This window comes from Accipiter gentilis, chromosome 35 (genome assembly GCF_929443795.1).
Source record: "Accipiter gentilis chromosome 35, bAccGen1.1, whole genome shotgun sequence".
In the NCBI taxonomy this organism is placed as follows: domain Eukaryota; kingdom Metazoa; phylum Chordata; class Aves; order Accipitriformes; family Accipitridae; genus Astur; species Astur gentilis.
Genome location: NC_064914.1, coordinates 9915626 through 9937040, shown reverse-complemented (window position 1 = coordinate 9937040; position 21415 = coordinate 9915626). Strand labels below are relative to the sequence as shown.

At 62.1% G+C, this 21415-nt stretch overlaps 3 protein-coding genes across 4 annotated transcripts in view; 2 read left to right on the top strand and 1 right to left on the bottom strand.

Annotated features, from left to right (window-relative positions):
* The first annotated feature begins 1405 nt into the window (after nt 1-1405).
* On the top strand, nt 1406-10159 carry ATP1B2 (ATPase Na+/K+ transporting subunit beta 2). The gene is made up of 7 exons (XM_049792641.1): nt 1406-1638; nt 4405-4533; nt 5343-5447; nt 6056-6261; nt 6679-6735; nt 8933-9031; nt 9325-10159. Exons 1-7 carry the CDS (start codon nt 1527-1529, stop codon nt 9487-9489), a joined length of 873 nt encoding a protein of 290 aa, XP_049648598.1. The 5' UTR covers nt 1406-1526; the 3' UTR covers nt 9490-10159.
* Nucleotides 10160-13538: 3379 nt separating this feature from the next.
* TP53 (tumor protein p53) lies at nt 13539-20335 on the bottom strand. 2 transcript variants are annotated; one of them, XM_049792640.1, is made up of 10 exons: nt 20187-20335; nt 20046-20091; nt 19272-19459; nt 18317-18503; nt 17899-18011; nt 15980-16089; nt 15462-15583; nt 14863-14942; nt 14163-14249; nt 13539-13916 (listed from the first exon to the last, which is right to left on the bottom strand). In XM_049792640.1, the coding sequence occupies exons 2-10, from the start codon at nt 20047-20049 to the stop codon at nt 13851-13853; spliced, it is 957 nt and encodes a 318-aa protein (XP_049648597.1). In that variant the 5' UTR covers nt 20050-20091; nt 20187-20335; the 3' UTR covers nt 13539-13850. The 2 variants fall into 2 exon arrangements, with proteins under 2 accessions (XP_049648597.1, XP_049648596.1); XM_049792639.1 differs by having other exon boundaries at nt 19272-19462; nt 20187-20334.
* Nucleotides 20336-20627: 292 nt separating this feature from the next.
* The window catches only part of CHRNB1 (cholinergic receptor nicotinic beta 1 subunit), a 4823-nt gene continuing 4035 nt past the window's right edge, over nt 20628-21415 (top strand). The window contains exon 1 of the mRNA XM_049792547.1: nt 20628-20667. Within this exon, the coding sequence (XP_049648504.1) occupies nt 20628-20667 (40 nt within the window). The remainder of the gene's footprint in view (nt 20668-21415) is intronic.

The window sequence follows — 21415 nt, the reverse complement described above, 5'->3', positions numbered from 1 at the left end:
CACGACCCCCCCTCACCCCCCCCATGGACCCCAAGGGACCCAGCCAGCCAGGAGTCCCGTCCCCCTCCCCCCCCAATTTACCATGGGGAGGGGGACACCCCCCACCATGGACCCCAAGGGGCCCGGGAGTTCCCCCCCCCCCACCCCAATTTCCCGGAGGGGGGGACACCCCCCGGCATCCGGCCCCCCCTCTGTCCCCAGGGGACCCGGGGGGGGCCGGGGGGTGTTGGCTGCCCCTGCCCGGCGGGGACGAGCCGTTACCGGGGAGCTGGGAGCGCTCGGCCGGGCACGCCGGGGCCGTGTGCCCCCCCCGGACGCCCCCCCCTTGGTCGCCTGGGTGTCCCCCCAACCCCCTTGGTGAGTGGGGGGGTCTCGGTAGGGACCCGGGCAGCCGGTTATCGTCCCCCCCCCCTCAACTCCTGGGGGGAGGGCAGTGATATTTCCCAGTCTGGCTGGACCAGTCTGACCAGTTTGGGACTGGGGGAACTGGGAGAGGGGCAGGGGCGGCCGCATTCTTCGGGGGGGGGGGGGGAGGGGGCATAGCGCTCGGACGCCCGGGGAGGGGGGTCTTCTCCCCACATCCTTGACCCCGGGTGACCTTCCCCTCTAGGCCACGCCCCCCCTTTGGCCACGCCCCTTCATTCATAATCAGGCGAGGAGAGAGAAACCCGGGTGGTCGGAGCACCCAGTTCCCATCCCCAGTGCTCCCAGTAACCGCCCCCCAGTGCTTCCCAGTAACCTCCCAGTAACCTCCCAGCGCTTCCCAGTAAACCCCTCCGTGCTGCCAGTTACCCTTCAGGGCTCCCACTTATCCCCCTAGTGCTCCCAGGAACCCTCCCCAGTGCCCCCGGTAACACGCCCCCCAGGGCTCCCAGTAACCGCCCCGCCCCCAGCAATATCCCAGCACTCCTAGTTACCCCCCCACCGAGTTCCCAGTTATCCCCAAGGCTCCCAGTAACCCCCCTCGAGGGCTCCCAGTTACCCCGCGAGTCTCCACATTCCTCCCCCAGTGCTCCCAGTTACCCTCCCCGATATTCCCAGTATCCCCCAGTATCCTTCCAGCTCCCCCCCTGCCCACGTTGCTCTGTGCCCCCCTCTCTGCGTGGGTCCTTTAAGAGCCCCCCCCTCAAACCCCCTGTCCCCAAATCTCTCAATGGGGGACGGTGGGAATAGCCGCAGGACGCTCCGCCCCCCTCATTAGCATAGCGGCGGGGCGAGGGGAATTCAGAATGTTCAGTTCGCATAGGGGGCGTGGCAAGGCGGCTTTAGAAAGCTCTATTAGCATAAGGGGAGTGGCGCGGCGGCTTAGAAAGCGCTATTAGCATAAGGGGCGTGGCGCAGCGGGTTTTAGGGGGCGTGGCGAGTTGCCGGGGGCGGAGCTCCGAGTCTATATAAGGCGATGAGGCGGCGGCAGCGGGGAGTCGCGGGTTCGAGTCCCGGCGCGGGCGGAGCGGAGCGATACCGGGAGCGACACCGGGGGAGTAGCGGGGGCCGGGGGGGGGGGGGATCGCGGCGGAGCCCCCCACATGGCTCGGGACAAGGAAAAGCGAAGCTGCGGGCAGAGGTTGGCCGAGTGGCGGGCCTTCGTGTGGGACCCGCGGAGCCGCCAGTTCCTGGGCAGAACAGGCACCAGTTGGGGTAAGTCTGGGGGCAGGGGGGGGTTGCTGGGAACACCCCACCCCCCCCCCCAGTTTGGGGGGGTAAAATGGGGGGAAGCATCCCTGGGGCGCGATGGGAGGTTGCAGAGTGGTCCCTCTATAGGGGTGCACTTGGGGGGACCCTGCAATAGCATGTAACTGAGGGTGCCCCCCATATGGGTGCAACTGGGGGGGTATTGGGACCCCCCCATAGAGTGCAAAGGGAAGGGGTTGCATGGGGACGCCCTGTATGGGTTCAGTGGAGATGGGGGGGTTGCATAGGGGACCCCCCCATAGGGATGCAATAGGAGGGTGAGTTGCACAGGGACACCCCCCCCCATACAGATGCAATTGGGGGGGGGGCTTATATAGGGGCCCCCAATATGGATGCGGTATGATGGGGTTGCATAGGGACCTCCCCCATAGATGCAATTGGGGGGGGTCCATAAGGACGCCCCCTTTGGGTGCAGTGGGGGGGTCGCACAGGTAACCCCCAGTACCGGTGCAGCGGGAGGGGACTGTATATGTGGCCCCCCCCCCACCCCGCGGTGCAACAGGAGGGAGTTGTATAGGGACCCCCCCATATGGGCGCAATGCGGGGGGATTACATAGGGATCCCCCCCATATGGATGCAACTGGGGGAGGCTGCCTAGAGACACCACCCCCCCCCCAGAAAGGACATTTGCTTAGACCCCCCCGTATGTGTGCGACTTGTGGGGGGGTGTTGCATAGGGACCCCCCCCGTTGGGTTGCAATTGGGGGATCCCCACTTTTAAGGCTGGGTTTTTATGGGGGGGAGATATTCACACAAGGACCCCATATGGGTGCCATGGAAGGGAGCTGCATAGAGAGCCCCCCCTTTTGGGGGTGCAAGGGGACATGGGGCTACAGGCCCCCCCAAACGAGGCTGTAATTTGGGGGGGCAGATTGGGGTCCCAAGGGGGGCGGTTTGGGGGGGGCAGGGGGTGGGTTGTGCCCCCCCCCCATCTGTCGCGCTGTGGCTACAAAAGTAGGTCATGGTCGGAGTTGGGGGATGGGAGCGACGGGGACCCCCCCGGGGAGGGAGATGACCAGATGGACATCCCCCCCCCCATGCCCAGGGACCCCCCCCAATTTGCAGACAGACAGATGGGGACCCCCATGGCCCGGGGACCCCCCCGCCTTTGCAGGGACAGATGGCTCTGATGGGGATTTAGGGGTTGGGGGGGCTTAGGGGTCTGGGGGGAATTTGGGGGGGTCCGAGGGCATTTGGAGTGCAGTGGGGGCACTTGAGGGGTGCAGGAGGGATGTCAGGGGGGGATTTGGGGGTGTCCGGAAGGTTGCGGGGGGGGGGAGGCAGGAATGAGTTTGATATTGGGGAGAATGGAGGGGATTTGGGGACTGGTGCAGGGGGTGGGTTGGGGGGATCCAGGGAATGGGTTGGGGGGGCTCAGGGTTGGTTTGGAGGGTATTTTGGGGAGGGTGTCAGTGCAGTTTTGGGGGGGATGTGGAGTTTGTGGGGGCGTTTTGGGGGTGTTTGTGCTTCTGGAGGTGGTTTGGGGGGGTTATTTGATGTTATTGAGGCAATTTCATGGGTATTGGGGGCTCTGAGAGCAGATTGGGGGCGTCAGGGGAGTTTGGGGGTATTTGATGTCATCGGAGCACTTTCTGGGGGGTCTCTAGGGCTCGGGGCAGTTTGGGGGGGTATTTGAAGTGTACAGGGCAATTTTTCAGGGTATTTGATGTCATTGGGACAATTTCTTGGGTATTTGGGGGGCTCTGGGGCAGTTTGGGGGGTATTTAGAGGGTTCAGGGCAGTTCCGGGGGTATTTGATGTCATTGGAGCACTTTTGGGGGTATTTGAGGTGTTGAGGGTAGTTTTGGGGGTTAGTTGATGTCATTGGGGCAATTTCATGGGTATTTGGGGTTTCAGAGCAATTTGAGGGGGGTATTTGATGTCATCAGGGCAGTTTTGGGGGATCCTTAGGGCTCAAGGGGCAGTTTGGGGGGTATTTGCGGGTGTTCAGGGCAGTTTGGGGGGTATTTGGGGGGGGTCAGGGTACTTTGGGGGGTATTTGATGATATTGAAGCAGTTTGGGGAGGTATTTAGAGGCTTGAGGGCAGTTTTGGGGGGCTATTTGATGTCATTGGGGTAGGTTTGGGGGGATTTGGGGCTCGACGGGCATTTGGGGGGGCTGTTTGATGTTATCGGGGCAGTTTGGGTGAGTATTCCTTGTTCTGGGGGCAGTTTGGGGGTCATTTGACGTTATTGGTGAAATTTGGGGGGGTCTTTGGGGCTCTGGGGGCACTTTGGGGGGTATTTGATGTTATTGAGGCACTTTTGGGGGGCTCTGGGGGCAGTTTTGGGGTGGCATTTAAAGGCTCCAGGGCAGTTTTAGGGGGTATTTGATGCCATCGGGGCAGTTTGGGGGAGGTGTTTGTGGTGAGGGGGCACATAGGGGGATAATTACCCCCCGATTTTACCTGCCCCGCCTGATCCTGCTCTTTAAAGGTGTTTATTTTGGGGGTGATGGACAATTTTGGGGTGTGTTTAACCCCAAGGAGGGGCATTTTGGGGGGGTATCTAACGCCAGGGCGGGTATTTGCCCCGGGGGGGGCACTTGGGGGGTATTTCCCCCTATTTTACCCCCAGGGCCTCATCCCACTCTTCTGAAGTGCCTTATTTTGGGGTTAGGGACAGTTCTGGGGGTGTCTCTGACCCGATGGGACTATTTACCCCCGGGGGGGCTCTTGGGGGGGTATTTAACCCCTATTTTACCCCCCCCAGGCCTGATCCTGCTCTTCTACCTGATCTTCTATGGGTTCCTGGCCGGGCTCTTTGCTCTCACCATGTGGGTGATGCTGCAGAGCGTCGACCCCCACGTCCCCAAGTACCAGGACCGGCTCGCCACCCCCGGTGCGCACGAGGGGGGGGCCCTCGCACGAGGGTTTGCACGAGGGCACGTGCGAGGGATCCCTCGCATGAGGGACCTTGGGTGGGGACTGGTAATGGGGGGTGATGAAAAGGGGAGGGGGTGTGATGGGCGACCTCGTCATCCCCAGCGTGCGCTGTCCCCTTGCATGAGGGGCCCCTTGCACGAGGGTTTGCACGAGGGACGCTTTGCACGAGGGACCTCAAATGGAGCCTCGTGGTGGGGAGAGTTGGAGGGGGGTGGTTGTGCAATGGGTGGCCGCACCGCCCCCAGTATGGCCCTCGCACGAGGGTTCACGAGGGCTTGCACGAGGGTCATTACGTGGAACCTTGCACTGCGGGGCGTTGCACGGGGGAGGGTGTGTAATGGGTGGCTTCCCCCGCCCCCAACACCCCCTTGCACAGGGGCTTGCACAAGGGCCCCCTGTCGCATGTTGCACAGCTGTTGTGCATTGCACGGCTGTCATGTGTGAGGTGTGCAAGCCCAGTGTAAGCCTTGTGCAAGGGGGGGCTGTGCGATGCACGGTCCTCGTGCACGGCCCATCTCTCCTTGTGCGCTCCTCGTGCCAGGCGTGCGCGAGACTCGTGCGAGCCCATTGCGTTCCCAGGGTGCTCCTTTTGCACGCTGCCCGCTTGTGCGATACGTGTGCAAGCAGCATGCTAAGCATGGGGGGGGGTGGGCGTGGCGTGCGCGAGGAGCGCAAGCCCTCGTGCGAGGCACGCGGCCCCCGTGCAAGCGGCATGCACGGGGTTTGCAAGGCGCGTCCTCGTGCGAGGCGTGTCCTCGTGTGCAGGGATGATGATCCGCCCGCGCACGGAGGGGCTGGACGTCACCTTCAACGTCACCCAGAGCCAGACCTGGCGTCACTACGTCCGCGCCCTGCACCAGTTCCTCGAGCGTGAGTGTACTGGGAGGGGACTGGGGCAAACTGGGAGGGTACCAGAAGGTGCTGGGACAGACTGAGGTGGCACTGGAATGGACTGGGTTGTACTGGGAGGGCCCTTGTCTATAGTGGGAGGCACTGGCATGACCATGGTCCATACTAGGATGGTCCTAGTCCTTACTGGGAGGTACTGGGCCAGCACTGGGGTCACCCTAGTCCATACTGGAAGAGACGGGGGGGGGCCCTAGTCCATACTGGGAGGCACTGGGCAGAACTGGGAGGGCCCGAGTCCATACTGGGAGGGCCCAAATCCATACTGGCAGGCACTGGGCAGCACTGGGAGAGCCCGTGTCCATACTGGGAGGCCCTAGTCCATACTGGGAGGGCCCAAATCCATACTGGGAGGCACTGGGCAGCACTGGGAGGGCCCGTGTCTATACTGGGAGGGCCCAAATCCATACCGGGAGGACTCTAGTCCATACTGGGTGACACTGGGAGGGCCCTAATGCATACTGGGAAGCCCCTGGCTGACATCGGGAGGCATTGGGCAGGCTCTAGTCCGTACTGGGCGGGCACTGGGGGGCACTGGTGCCGGTGCCGGTGCGAGCGGGTGCTGGGCGCAGCGTACAACGACAGCGTGCAGGCCGCCCGCAACGCCGCCTGCGTCCCCGGCCGCTACAACGAGCAGCCGGACGACAGCGTCCCCAACTACCCCAAACGCGCCTGTCGCTTCAACCGCTCCCTGCTGGGACCCTGCGCCGGGCTGGCGCCCGCTGACGACTACGGCTACGGCGTCGGCCAGCCCTGCGTCCTCCTCAAGGTCAACCGGGTGAGCTGGGGGCACTGGGAGGCACTGGGAGCACTGGGACGCCGCCTGCGGCATTGCAGTGCATAGCGCTGGAGTGCATCGCGTGGGACTGGGAGCACTGGGACAGTGCCTGCGGCATTGCAGCGCATAGCACTGGAGTGCATCGCGTGGGACTGGGAGGCACTGGGAGCACTGGGACAGTGCCTGCGGCATTGCACTGCATAGCACTGGAGTGCATCGCGTGGGACTGGGAGGCACTGGGAGCACTGGGACGCTGCCTGTGGCATTGCAGTGCATAGCACTGGAGTGCATTGCATGGGACTGGGAGGCACTGGGAGCACTGGAGGCCCCTGCTGTGTGGCTTACTGCAGGGCCTTGCTCTGTACTGGGCTGTACTGGGAGCACTGGGAGGCCCTGTTAACCCTTTGCTTCCCGCAGGTCATCAACTTCTTCCCGGGGAAGAACAAGAGCATCAACGTGATCTGTGCCGCAAAGGTGACACCAGTGTCACCCCCCTGTGTCACCTCTAGTGTCCCCCATGTGTCACCCACATGTCCCCATGTCACCTCCAGTGTTCCCCATTTCCCCCCGTCACCTCCAGTGTCTCCCCAGTGTGCCCTCATGTCACCTCCAGTGTCCCCAGTGTCACCTGTATTGTCCCTGTCCCCCTGTACTTCCCCGTTTGTCCCCTGTGTCCCCTCCCACGTCTCCCATGTGTCCCCGGGTCGCCCCATTGTCCCCAGGTCCCCCCATGTCCCCTCCAGTGTCTCATCCCATCTCACCCCCAGTGTCCCTGTCACCCCATATGTCTCCATGTCACCTCCAGTGTCCCCCACGTGTCCCCATGTCCTTCCAGTGTCCCCACGTCCCCTGTGTCACCTCCAGTGTTCCTGTCCCCCCATACACCGCCATGTCACCTCCAGTATGTCCCCAGTGTCCCCATCTGTTCCCATGTCACCTCCAGTGTCCCCCTTTGTCCCCCCGATGTCATCTGTGTCCCCACGTCGCCCCTTGTGCCCCATCTGTGTGTCGTCCCCCCCGTGTCCCCATCTGTGTCCCCCCATGTCACCTTGGGTGTGTCCCCCAATGCCCCCCCCATCACGTCAGTGTCCCCAAATGTCCCCAGTGTCCCCCCTCATTCTCTCTTGTCTTTCCCCAGCGGCCCCGAGTGAAGGGCGACCTGGTAAGGGGGGGTGTCCCCCTGTAGCATCCCCCAAACCTGCTAGTTTTACCCCAAAATCTTGCTGGGTGCCCCAAAATAGGCTAGATTCACCCCAAAATGCTGCTGGGTGCCCCAAAATCTGCTAGTTTCACCCCAAAATCCTGCTGGGTGGCCCAAATATGTGCTAATTACACCCCAAATCTTGCTTGCTTTATGCCAAAATAGGCTAGATTCACCCCCAAATCCTGCTGGATGTCCCAAAATAGATTCACCCCCAAAATCCTGCTAGATGCCCCAAAATCTGCTGGATTCACCCCAGAATCCCACTGGGTGCCAGAAAACACCCCAAATCCTGCTGGATACCCAAAAATGTGCTGGTTTCACCCCAAAATCTTGTTGCATGTGCCAAATTAGGTTAAAATCACCCCCAAATGCTGCTGGGTGCCCCAATATCTGCTAGTTTCACCCCAAATCCTGCTGGGTGCTGCAAAAAAGGCTAGTTTCACCCCCCCAAAACCTGCTGGTTTTATCCCTAAATGTGCTAGATTCACCCAAAATCTGCTAGTTTCACCCCAAAATCCTGCTAGATGCCCCAAGATCTGCTGGATTCACCCCATAGCCCTGCTTGGTGACAAAAACCACCCCAAATTCCTGCTGGGTGCCCCAAAATACTGCAAATCCCACTGAATGCCCCCAAATCTGGTAGTTTCACCCCAAAATCTTGCCGGGTGCCCCAAAATAGGTTAAATTCACCCCCCAATTCCTTCTAGGAGTCCCCAAATCTGCTGATTTCACCCCCCAATTCCTGCTGGGTGTCCCCAAAACTCGCTGTGTCCCCTGATGTCCCTGTGCCACGTCCTGCTGTGTCCCAGTGTCCTCATGCCACGTCCCCGATGTCCCCATCCTGTGTCCCCCCCCCCGTGCCGTTGACGTTCTCTCTTTCTCTGGCCGCGGGGTGCAGGGACAGACAGCTGCCAGTGTAAGGGGACTGGGGGGGAGGGGGGGGGCACTGGGCCAAACTGGGGGCACTGGGGTGGATGGGAGTATGTGGCATGGGGGTCCGGGGGGGGGGGGGGTTGGGGGGCATTGAGGGGCACCAAGGGGGGATTTGGGGGTTTTGGGGGAGGTCCCTGGGGTTGTATTGGGGGGGGGGGGGGGGGTTGTTGGGAGGGGTCCCTGGTTGAGGGGTGTCTTGGGTCCCTGGGGGCAGATTTTTGGGGGGGGTATTGGAGTGAGGGGCTGGAGAGGGTATTTGGGAAAGGGGGGGTGTCTTTTGGGAGGGGGCATTTAAGGGGGTCCTGAAGGGGTAACTGGGGACACGGGGGGTCCTGGGGGGGTAGGAGGGTCCCGGGCCGTATCTGGGGAGGGGAGGTCTTCGAGGGGGGGTGTAGTTAAGGGGGGAGGTCCTTGGGGGGAGGATATATAGGGGGGTATGGGAGGGTATATAAGGGAGTATTTGGGGGGGTAGGTGGGAGTCATCCCCCCTCAATAGGGGACAGGTGGGGACATCCATGTGTCCCCCCCCTCCAGCGGGAGGAGGACGCCGCCCTCCTGGGCCCCCTCCAGCTCTTCCCCCCCAATGGCTCCATCGACCTCATGTACTTCCCCTACTACGGCAAGAGAGTCCACGTAAGCCCAACGCCTGGGTCTCCCTGGGGGGGTTGGGTGGGGGGGGTCCCTGGGTGCCCTTGGGGGTGGGTGGGGGGATCCCTGGATGCCTGGGTCCCCTGGGAAGTGTGGTGGAGGGGTCTAGGATGAATGTGTCCTCTTAAGGAGTGGGTGGGGGGGTCTCCTGGGTGCCTGGGTCCCTTAGGGTGGGTGGGGGGTGTCCAGATGGGAGGGTCACCCCTGGGTGGGTGGGGGGGGAGTGCGCCTGAGTCCCCCCCCCCCCTTCCCGGACACCTGGGTCCCTTTCACCGCAGGTGAACTACACGCAGCCGGTGGTGGCGGTGCAGTTCGCCAACGCCACCGCCAACATGGAGCACTACATCGAGTGCCGGCTCAACGCCGCCGGCCTCCGCACCGACGACGAACGCGACAAGTTCGCTGGCCGCGTCGCCTTCCGCCTCCGTATCAATCGCGACTGACCTCCCCTGAGCCCCCAACCCCTCCCCCGTAGCCCCCCAACTCCCTCTCCCCCGCCACCTTCGCCCCTTGAGTCGGGTCTAATCCCCCCCCTCCCCGACCCTCCAGATGCTCCTAATATAAGAATAATAAATGTACATAGATATTTTTTATATTATATATATATTAAATGGTGCAGTAGGGCCTTGGCTTGTCCCCTCCCTCCCCTCTCCCCCCAAACACCCGCGTTTTGCCCCCAGATTTGCCTGTCCTTTGCATAGGAATGCCGATTTGGGGCTCGCTTTGGTGGCGGCTGGGTAGGGGTTTTTTTAGGTGTTTTTTTGGGGTTTTGTAGGTAGGTTGGGTGATGTAGGGGGAGGCCAAGATGGCTGCCAGGCTGCCTGTCAAGATGGCTGCTGTTGGTTGCATGGATAAGGAGCAAGATGGCTGCCCCGCAACGGTGGCTGTTGTTGAGCAGTGATTGGGATCAAGATAGCTGCCATGGGTTGTATAGATCGCAAGCAATATGGCCGCTGTTGGTTGCGTGGATAAGGAGCAAGATGGCTGCCCTGCAACAGGGTGGCTGTTGAGCAGCGGTTGGGATCAAGACGGTTGCCAGAATGGCTGCTATCGGTTCTATAGGTCAAGAGTAAGATGGCTGCTGTGCCACGCGGCAAGGTGTCTGCTGTTGAGTATTGGTTGGGTTTAAGATGGCTGCCGGCCCACTGAGATGGCTGCCATTGGTTGTATAGGTCAAGAGCACGATGGCTGCTGAGCTGATTGGTATCATAATGGCTGCCATGGGTTCTGTAGGTATCATGGCGGCTGCTGTTGAGTGTTGGTGGGTTCAAGATGGCCACCAGCCTGCCAAGATGGCGGCCACCGGTCGTGTAGATTGCGAGCAAGATGGGCGCCGTTCTACAGAACATGGCGGCTGCTGTTGAGCATTGGTTGGGGTCAAGATGGACACCAAGATGGCTGCCATTCATAGTAAGAGCGAGATGGCCGCCATCCTAAAGAACATGGCGGCTGCTGTCGCGCGTTGGTTGAGATCAAGATGGCTGCCATTGGTTGTGTAATTCAAGGGCAAGATGGCCGCCAGATGAGGCAATGCAGTGGCTGCTGCTGAGTGTCAGTTGTGATCAAGATGGCCGCCGTTTGCTGTGTAGATAAGGGCCAAGATGGCCACCAATACTGTGGCAGAGCAAGGCCGCCATTGGCCGAGCGGGCCAAGATGGCGGCCAATGTGATGGCAGAGCAAGGCCACCATTGGCTAAGCGGGCCAAGATGGCGGCCAATGTGATGGCAGAGCAAGGCCACCATTGGCTGAGCGGGCCAAGATGGCGGCCAATGTGATGGCAGAGCAAGGCCGCCATTGGCTGAGCAGGCCAAGATGGCTGCCACTGCCACACCCACAGCACAAGATGGTGGTAATGGTGCGCAGTGGCAACCAGGCCTGGTGGCCATCTTGAATCCTGTTGCCTGTAGAAGGGGCTGGCGGCCATCTTGGTCTGCCATCTTGAATCCCGCTGCCTGTAGAAGGGGCTGGCGGCCATCTTGATCCTCCATCTTGAATCCTGCTGCCTGTAGAAGGGGCTGGCGGCCATGTTGGCTCGCCATCTTGAATCCTGTTGCCTGTAGAAGGGGCTGGCAGCCATCTTGGTCTGCCATCTTGAATCCCGCTCCCTGTAGAAGGGGCTGGCGGCCATCTTGGCTCGCCATCGTACATTCCTTGGGCAACCTAGAGCTGTGGTGGGGTCAGCGGCCATCTTGGTCCCTACTCCAATCAGGCCTGCAGCCCTCTTGGCTGCCATTTTGCACCGCCGTTCTAAGGGCGGCTATCTTGGTAGCCATCTTGAAGCCCCTCCTGCTCCCACTACTAACACACCCCCCGCCCCCCCCGTGCTGAGTCCTCCCCTCACCCCGGCAGGGTGCCCCCCTCTTTTTGGTGGAGAATTGAGTGGGTTTTGGGTCCACGGGAGGTGATAATCTGGGGCGGGGGGGGGGGGAAGACCATCCCCTCAGTATTAAACCTTTGGTTTTTGGTGGAAATACCCGTTTCTGTGGATTTTTTGTTCCTGGGTCCCCTTGGGGGCGGGAGGGGTGGATGCCTGGCTCCTCTGGGGTGGCCCTGGACGCCTGGGTCCTCTTGGGGGGTGGTAATTAGGCCACGGGTGGGGGGCAGGGCTGCTAATGAGGCTGACCAGCTCGTTAGGAAGGAGATGCCAGGGCAGGGTGCCCGGACGCCTGGGTCCCTTCCCTGTGCCCCCCCCAGCCTTGGCAGAAGGGACCCAGGCGTCCGAGCCCAGTGGCCTCATTCATGATGCAGGATGGGGGGGGCAGGGGGCGGAGCCACGCCACTGACGTCATTGGGGGGCAGCGGGGGGGGGAGAGACACCAAAATCCCCCCAATTTGCCCCACATACCTCCAGTCCTCCCCCCAGCTGACAGAGCCCTGTTAAGGACCCCCCCAATTAACACCCCAAATCCCCCTAATTTACCCCCCTAATTAAGAGCCCCCAATTAACAAGTCCCAATTAAAAAGCCCACTAATTAATGCTCCCCTGTAACTTCCGCGATGCACTCATTTAGCACCCCCCCCCGATTAAAGACCCCCCAATAGACACCCCCAATTAACAGCTGCTTGATACCCCTCAATTAAGAGCTTCTAATTAACAGCCCCCATTAATTTCCACATGAAGATCCTCCAACAGCCCCCCCAATTAACAGTCTCCCAATTAACAACCCCTAACAGAGATCCTTTAACACCTCTCAATCTAAAGCCCGAGGCCCCCAATTAACAACCCCCAGTTAATACCTCTAATAGAGACCCCCAAATTAAAGCCCTGAATAACAACCCCCCGATTTACACCCTCAATTAACAGCCCGCTAATACAGAATCTCAATTAACCACCCCAAAGTAACAGCCCCAAAGTGAAAGCCCCCCAATTAACAGCCCCCCAATAAATACCAACTGTCTCCAAATAGCACCCCCCAATTAAGAACCCATAATTGACACTCCCAATATACACCCAATTAAGAACTCCTAATTAAGATCCCCAATACTCTATATATATGCACACACCCCCCCATCGCCACCCCAAATTAATACCTCCCAATTAACGAAGCTTTAATTAACCCCCATTGTACCCCGAATTGCTCCCCCCCTCGAATTCACACCTTCATGGACACCCCAATTAACACACATCCCCCCAGTAACACCCTCCCTTAATTAAACTCCCTATACCCACCCCAAATTAACATCCCCCTAATTACCTCCCCCTAATTACCCACCCAGACACCCCCCTCCCCCCATGACCCACATCGCACCAGAGGGGGGGGCAAATCCCCCCTGATCCCCCCTAATCCCAGCCAGATGGTGCCCCCCCCCCCCCCAAAGCCTGGGTCCCTTTTTTTTAGGGGGTGGGTGATGGGTCCCTTTGGGGGGGGCTGTGCGTGGTCCCCAGATGCCTGGTTGTCCCCCCCCCCGGATGCCTGGGTGTCGTGTCCCCCCCCCCGGCTGCGTTTCAAGGTCAAATCAAGGGGACGGAGGAATTTTCCAGGCTGAGCCTTGGCAGGACCCAGGCGGTGGGGGGGGGGGCTGCGGGGGGGGCGGGCAGGAGGGACCCAGGCATCCAGGAAGGCCCCCCCCCCCCCCCCCTTAAACACCTCCCCGCCCTATGTGGCCCCCCAAATACGACCATTAATACCTGTCCCCAACGATCCTGCCAGACTGGGACACCCCCCCCAGTTACCCCATACTGGGGGACCCCCCCTCCCCCAAACTGCCCCCCCCCCCATATTAGCCTTCTCCTCCCAAACTGGGACCTCCAGTTAACTCTCCTCCTCTTTGCCCCCCCCCCCCCCCCTTCCAGTTACCCCGTACTGGGGTTCTCCCCCCAAACTGGAACCCCAGTGTGGCCCCCCGCCCAGACTGGGACCCCCCTCAGTTACCCCATACTTGGACAATCATCCCCCACCGCCCCCCAATTCGGACTTCACCAGTTCCCCTATACTGGGGGACCCCAGTGGCTCCCCCCTCCCCAAACTGGTCTGCGGGGGGGGGGGGGGGGGCGGTACAAAAATGACGTTTATTGTATAAAAAACCCCTAAAAACACGCCGAGGGCGGAGCCAAGCGATGGGGGCAGAGCTAGGGAGCAGGGCAAGGAGGCGTGGTCAAAGCTGGAAGGGCGGGGCTACAATGCCAGAGGGCGTGGCTTAGCCCGGGGTGGGAGTGGCTGTGGAAGGGGGCGTGGCTAAGGTGGGGTTAGGAGGCGGGGGTAGGGCAAGATGGGTGTGGCTTCACGGAGAGCAGGGCGGGGCAGGGTAGGCGTGGCCTCCAGGGAAGGGGGCGTGGTCAGTCGGAGTCCACCGGCTCCCCCTTCAGCAGCAGCTTCTTCCCGCAGCGCGGCACCAGCCCCTCCCCCCCGCGGGCGGCGACCCTTCACCCTGGGGGGGGGGGGGAGGGGGGGTGTCAGGGACCCTCATACCCCCCCATGCACCCCCCCCTCCCCCAAAGGGGACCCAGGCATCCAGCAGCCTGACACCCACCCTCAGACCCCCCCCCAAAAGGGACCCAGGCATCTGGAACCCCCCCCAAAAGGGGACCCAGGCGTGCGCCCGCCCCCCCCATCCCAAGGGGACCCAGGTGTCCGCCCCCCCCCACCCGGGGGGTCCCATGGGTCCGGGACTCACAGCCGTGGCGGTGCCGCCCCCCCCCTCGGCCGCCTCCAGCGCTTCGTTGATCTCCTTCAGCATCTCGTAGCGGCGGCGGCCACGCACCTGTGTGTGTGTGTGTGGTCCCCCCCCCCAAAAAATACATCAGGTGTCTGGGATGGTCCTGACCCCCGCCCCCCCACCCAAGCTATAGGCCACCCAAGTGGTCCCTGGGACACCCAAGTTGTCCCCGAGACCCCTCAGCTGTCCCCTGGGATCCCAAATTGCCCCCCCCGGGACCCCCAACTGACCCATGGGACCCCAAATTTCTCCCTGGTACCCCCAAATGGCCCCCCCAGGACTCCCAACTGCCCCCAGACCCTCAATTGCTTCCTTGCACCCCCAAACTGCTCCCTGGGATTCCTAAACACCCCCTGGGACCCCCAGCTGCCCAAAGGAATCCCCAAATTCCCTCCCTGAGACCCCAACTGGCCCATGGGACCCCAAATTTCTCCCCAGGACCCCCAAAGATCCCCCCCAGGGCCCCCAACCGCCTCCTGGGACCCTCAGTTGCTCTCCACCAACCCCAACTGACCCACGGGACCCTAAATTTCTCCCTGGGACCCCCAAACTGCACCCCCGTTCTCCCCAAATTTCCCCCCCTGACCCGAGACCCCCAACTGACCCACGGGACCCCAAATTGCCCCCCTGGGACCCCAAATTTCCCCCCAGGACTGACCTGCAGGCAGAAGACCTCGGGGTCGGGGTTCAGCACCCGCTTCTTGGAGCTCTCGGGGGCTTCAGCTGCGGGTGACAGGGCTGGGGGGGGGGAGGGAAGAGTTGGGACCCAGGCATCCGGGGGGGCCCAGGTACCTTGGGGGGGCACCCCCACCTTAACCCCATTGTGGGACCCAAGTGTCCAGGGGGTCTCAGGCATCTGGGAGGGACCCAGGGACGCCCCCCCCCCCCCCAAAAGGACCCATGTGCCGAGGAACCACCAGGGACCCCCCCCCCCCACTCCCAAGGACTCAGGTACCCAGAGAATCCTCAGGGACCCCCCAAGGGACCCAGGTGTCTGGGATGACCCAGGGAACCCCCCAAAAAAACCCTCAGCCATCCAAGGGACCCCCATAGACACCCCCCCAGCCCCCACATATCGGGGGGGACCCAGGAATACGCCCCCCTCCCCCCCCAAAAGACCCGGTGACCCCCCAAGGACCGAGGTGTCTTGGGGACCCCCAAGGACATTCCCTCCCCAAGGGACCCAAGCACCCAGGTACCCCCCCCCCCAAGAAAAACCCACAGATGTGGGACCCCCCCCCCCGGCCCCACCCTCACCCCTCTTAGCCCCGCCCTTGGCCCCGCCCCTCTTGCGGTAATTCTCCTCCTCGATCTTGCGGTCCCGGCCGGGGCAGGCGCAGACCCGCACCTCGAAGCAGCGACGCCCCAAAATCTGTCCTCTGGGGGGGGGACACGACACACACCCAGGAGTCCGGTGGGGGACCCAGGTGTCCAGAAGCCCCCAGGGACCCCCCACCCAAAACCCCAGATGTCTGGGTGGGGACCCATTCATCCAGGGACCCCCCACCCAAGGACCCAGGAGTCTGGGGACCCCCAAAAACACCCCCTCACCCATGGACCTGGGTGTCCAGGGACCCCCAGGGACCCCCCCCTTCACCCAAGAACCCAGGCATCCAGGGACCCCCAGGGACCCCCCCCCACCCCCATCCAGGGACCCAGGTATCCAGAAGGGTCCCAGACAGCCCCCTCCCAAGGGACCCCGGTGTTCGGGGCAGGGGGGACCCAGGTATTTGGGGGTGGGGGGGGGACCGACACGACCCCAGTGTTCGGCTCACCCCGGCCCCTCCAGCGTGAGGATGGCCAAAATCGGGCGCCTGTTCATGCCCCCCATGCACGAGCTGTTGCACATGAAGTTGTAAAGGACCGTGGTACAGTCGGACCCCACCTGGGAGGGGGACGGCGACACGTCGTTACGGGGAAGGAGGGACCCCCAAACCCCCCCAGCACCTCAAAATCCACCCCCCAGCCCACCCCATGGGGCTATTTGGGGTCCCAGGGGAAGTTTTGGGGTCCCAGGGGAGGTATTGGGGTCCCTGGGTGGCATTTAGAGGGTGTTCTGGGGGAGTATTTTGGGGTCTAAGAAATATTTAGGGGTCCGAGATGAAGTATTGGGGTCCCATACGACATATTGGGGTCTGTGCAAAAGCACTGGAGTCCATGGGGCGTATTTAGGGGGTGGCGTGGGGGAGTAATTCGGGGTCTAGAAAACTAATTAGCGACCCCAAGAAAAGTATTGGGGTCCCTGAGGAGCATTTAGGAAGAATCCTAGGCAAGTATTTTGGGGTCTAGAGAAATATTTAAGGGTCGCAAAACAAGTATATCTCCCGGAACAGGTATTGGGGTCCCTGGGGGGCATTTGGGGGGCTCTGGGGGAGCGATTTGGGGTCTAGAAAAGTACTGAGGGGTCACAGAGCAAGTATTGGGGTCCCAGGAGACATAGTGGGGTCCCTGGAGAGGTATTGGGACCCTGGGGGGCATTTAGGGGGGGTCCTGAAGGAGTGTTTTGGGGTCTAGAAAAGTGCTTAGAAGTCCCAGAAGAAGTATTGGGGTTCCAGGGGAGGTATTGGGATCTCAGGGAAAGTGTTTTGGTGTCTAGAGGAATATTTGGGTGTCGGAAGCAAAGTATTGGGGTTCCAGAAGACACATTATCATCCATGGGCTGTATTTGGGGGGGGGGCTGTCCTGCGAAAGCGTTCTGGGGTCTAGAAAAGTATTTAGGAATCCCAAGAGAAGTATTAAAATTCCTGGAGAGGTACGGGGGTCCCTGGGGGGCATTTAAGGGGGGCCCTGGGAAAGTATTTCAGGGTTTAAAAAAGTATTTAGGAGTGTCAGGAAACATACTGGGGTCCCTGGAGAGGTATTGGGGCATTTGGGGGGGTCCTGGGGGGACAGTTGGGAGTCTCGGAGAGTATTTGGGGCCTGAGGCAGGAGCGGGGGTGCCGACACGAGCGTTCCGTGGTCTAGCAAGTCATCTGGGGTCACTCGAACACATTTCAAGTTCTCAGTAAAATATTTAAAAATCCCAAGGGAGCATTCGGGGGGGCTGGGAGTGTATTTGGGATCCCTGACGGGAATTTAGGTGTCTCAGGAGTCTTTTCAGGGGTACCTGAGGGGCGTTTGGGACTCCTGGACGGTATTTGGGGGTCCCAGGAGAAATATGTGGGGATCGAGGAGGATATTTAGGGATCCCAGGGAGGTATCTGGGGGTGGTGTGGTAACTGGGGTGTATTTAGAGTTTCTGGTGGGTATTTAGTCGTCTTGAGAGATATTTAGGGGTACCTGCGTGGTATTTGGGGTCCCTGAGAAATATTTCGTTGCCTTAAAAAAATATTTTGGTGTACCTAAGGATATTTTGGGTCTCTGAGAAACATTCAGTTGTTTCGACAAACACTTGGGACTACCTGGGGGTTTTTGGGGTTCAGGAGAAGCATTTACTGGTCTTGAATAATATTTGGCGGTACCTGGGCAATACTTAGCTGTCTTGAGAAATATTTGGGGGTACCTGGGGGTATTTGGGGTCCCTGGGCGGTATTTAAGGGTTCTAGGTGGGTATTTGGTGACTGTGGAATTTGGGGGGGTATTTGGGGGTCCTTGGGGCGTTACTGGGTGTCTGGGGGAGGATGGGGGGGTCCCAGGCAGGCTATCTGGGGTCCTGCAGAGGTATGGGGGTCCGGGGTTTTAGGGCTGGTGTTACCTCGGGGGGCTCGTAGGGCACGGCCACGCTGTGTCGCTTGGTGGTCTCGTCATCGTGGTAACGAGCCTGGGGGTTCCCCTCCACCCGGATCAGGTGCTGCGCGGGGGCCAGGCCTGGGGGGGGAACGGGACACCCCAAGTCAGGCCCTGACCCTCAACACCCCCCCTGCACCCCCACATTCCCAACCCCTTCCACCTCTCAGCCCCTCGGTGACCCCCCCAGCCCCCCAATACCCCCCAAAGGCCCCCCCCACTCTCCCCAACCCCCCCAGTTCCCCAACGCCCCCCCCCCAACTCCCCGCAAACCCCCAACAGACCCTCCAAACCCGATTCCCTCAAGCCCCCCACCCCCCCAATACCTCACCTCCCCCCCCCAGTCCCCCCAGTCCCCCCGCCCGTCCCCGGGGTGGGGTCCTCACCGTCTCCGGGCCCCCCACATCTCTCGTGGTGGGGGCAACGCCGCACCACCTCGGCCACGTGCTCCGATTTCTTATAGACGGCGACGGCGCGGAGCAAAGCCCCGGGGGGGGGCGGGACCCCCACCCTCACCTGCACCGGGCAGGGTTTGGCCAGCCGGCAGTACAGCTTGTTCAGCTCCGGGGAGTACTGGGGGGGGGGACAGGACACGACGTGTGTGGGACCCCAAGCTGGGACCCCCCCATACTGCCCAGATACGTGGGACCCCAATCGTGCACCCTCTGGGTAGCAGGGGTCGCCTATTTAGACCCCCCCCAATATATCTAAATACCTCGGTGTCCCATATAGAACACTCTAGGTGCCTGGGACCCCGAGGTCAGCCCCCCCATAGCACCCAAACACCTGAGCCCCCTATTTAGGACCACCCCCCCAACGCTTGGGACCCCCCCATAGCACCCAAACGCCTGGATCCCCTATCTAGGACCCCCCCCCAGTGCTTGGGACCCCAAGAGGGGACCCCTCAGATAGCTGGGTCCCCAAATCATGACCCCCACCCATAGCGCCCAGACACCCAGTTCCCCATCTAGGACCCCCCCAATGCTTGGGACCCCGAGATGGAAACCCCCCCCCCCATAGCACCCAAACGCCTGGATCCCCTATCTAGGACCCCCCCCCAATGCTTGGGACCCCCCCATAGCACCCAAACGCCTGGATCCCCTATCTAGGACCCCCCCCCCCCATGCTTGGGACCCTCCATAGCACCCAAATACCTGGGTCTCCTATTTAGGACCCCCCCAAAAAAATTAGGACCCCCAAGATGAAACCCCTCAGATACCTGGGTCCCCAAACCACGACCCCCCCCCCAGCACCCAGACACCTGGGTCCCCAATACAGGACCCCCTACCCCCCGGGTGCCCCCCCTCCGGGGGTCCCACGTGCGTGGCCCCCCCAACTCACGGTGCAGGTGACGGACTTGGCGGTCCCGGCCTCGAGGAAGCCCAGACGGAAATTGTGGTGGCCCCCGTAGTCCTCGGTGGAGGGGACCACCGGGGAGGGGGGCATCGGCGGAGGGGGGTCCGCAGGGAGGGGGGGCACCGGCACCCCCCCCGGGGGGGGTCCGCAGGGGGATCCAGGGGGTTCAGCTCCTGCTGGGGGGGGGAGAGAGGGGAGGCTAGGGCACCCCAATGCCTGGGACCCCTTTTTGGGGGGGGGGGGATAGGGTCCCTTTGGGGGGGGTCTGAGGACACCTGGGTGCCATTTCGGGGGTCACCCAGACACCTGGGTCCCTTTTTGGGGGGTTCTCGGGGTCCCTTATTGGGGGGGGATCTCAGGACAGGTAGGTGCCCTTTTTTTGGGGGGGTCTCAGGACACCTGGGTCCCCTTTTAGGGTCACCCAGACACATGGGTGCCTTTTCGGGGGGGGGGGGGGGTGTCTCAGGACACCTGGGTCCCCTTTTGGGGTCACTCGGACACATGGGTCCTTTTTTGGGGGGTCTCAGGAGACCCGAGTGCCATTTTGGGGGTCACCCAGACGCCTGGGTCCCTTTTTGGGGGGTGCCTCAGGACACTTGGGTCCTTTTTTGAGGGGGGGTGGTATCTCCGGACACCTGGGTGCCATTTTTGGGGGTCACACAGACACCTGGGTGCCTTTTTGGGGGGGGTCTCAGGACCCCTGGGTCCCCTTTTGGGGGTCACCGGGTTGGGGGTCACCAGGGCCCCCCCAGCACTTACCCATTCCGGCAGTTCCTCAGGAATCGAGTGGATGCTATCAGGGAGCCTGGGGGGGGGGGGGGTGTCAAGGTCAGAGGTCACCAGGGTGACACCCCCCCCCCCCAAATTCCCCCCCCCAGACACCCGTGTCCCCCCACTCACATGTTCCAGAGGTCGAGGAAGCCCTCGCCCCCCAGCAGCGGCTCCAGCTCCTCCGCCATGATGGGGGGGGGCCGGGGGGGGGCGGCGGGGGGGGGGCAGCACCGGACGCCTGGGTCCCCTCTTGGGTGGGGGGGGGGCCTGTCCGGACACCTGGGTCCCCTGGGGGGGGGGGGGGGGGGGAGAACAAGGAGTTAGGGGTGCCCTGGGTGCTTTTTGGGGTGGGGGGGACATGGACACCTGGGTGTCTTTTGGGGGGGGGGGTCACCTGGGTCCTTTTTGGGGGGGGGGGGGTGTCACCCAGACACCTGGGTCCTGGATGCCTGGATCCTTTTTTTTGGGGGGGTCACCCAAATGCCTGGGTGCCATTTGGGGGGGGGTGGGGGGGGGGGGACAACGACACCCAGACACCTGGGCTCTTTTTTTGGGGGGGGTGTCACCCAGATGCCGGAGTCCTCTCTGGGGGGGTCACCTGGACGCCTGGGTGCTCTTTGGGGGGGGGGGGGGGGGGGTGACACCCGGCCCCCGGGGTCCCTGCAGGTCACTCGAGGGGTCGGAGCCCCCCCGCCCCCCCCGGGGAAGCGAAAGGAGACCAAAACCAGACTGAATCCGGCAAAACCCGCCCCGCGGGGGGGGGGGGGGGGGGGGGGGGGGGGGGGGGGGGGGGGGGGGGGGGGGGGCGGAAGAGAGGGCCGAGATCCGGACCGGTTTCGGGGCCGGTTTTGGGGGGGCCACACCCCCCCCCATGGAGTGTCGTGTGTGCCCACCCCCCCCCTTACAGAGGACCCAGGCGTCCTGGGGAACCCAAAATAGGACCCAGCCCCCCCCCCCCCCCCCCCAATTAAAGGACCCAGGAGTCCGCGACAACCCCCCCGCGGGGACACAGGCATCTGGGGACGCCCCCCCCCCCCAAAAAAAAGAGGGACCCAGGCATTGAGGAGCCCCCACCCCCAAAAAAAAGAGGGATACGGGTATCCAGGAGCCCCCCCCCCCAAAGAAAAAGAGGGATTCGGGAGCCCCGCCCCCCCCCCCAGCACCCAGATTTGTGGGTGACCCTCCCCCCCTCACCCCATAGGTGGCCGGGACACCCCCTCCCCCCGCCCCAAAAAAAAAAGGGGGGATCCCCCCCATTTTTGGGGGACACACACGCGCCATAAGGGACACCCCCCCCCCCCCGTTACCTCCAGCCGCTCCCGCCGCCGCACGCGCTGGGGAATTCCCCGGCCCGGCAT

Bases quoted from the DNA above. Each gene is read 5' to 3' on its own strand.
- ATP1B2 (XM_049792641.1), top strand. From the start codon at position 1,527: ATGGCTCGGGACAAGGAAAAGCGAAGCTGCGGGCAGAGGTTGGCCGAG. The intron at 5,448-6,055 runs GTGAGTGTACTG...TGCTGGGCGCAG, and splicing joins CCTGCACCAGTTCCTCGAGC to CGTACAACGACAGCGTGCAG. The intron at 9,032-9,324 runs GTAAGCCCAACG...CTTTCACCGCAG, and splicing joins ACTACGGCAAGAGAGTCCAC to GTGAACTACACGCAGCCGGT.
- TP53 (XM_049792639.1), bottom strand. The intron at 18,012-18,316 runs GTGAGGACCCCA...TTCCCCCCCCAG, and splicing joins ATGTGGGGGGCCCGGAGACG to GCCTGGCCCCCGCGCAGCAC. The intron at 16,090-17,898 runs GTAACACCAGCC...TCCCCCTCCCAG, and splicing joins TGCCCTACGAGCCCCCCGAG to GTGGGGTCCGACTGTACCAC.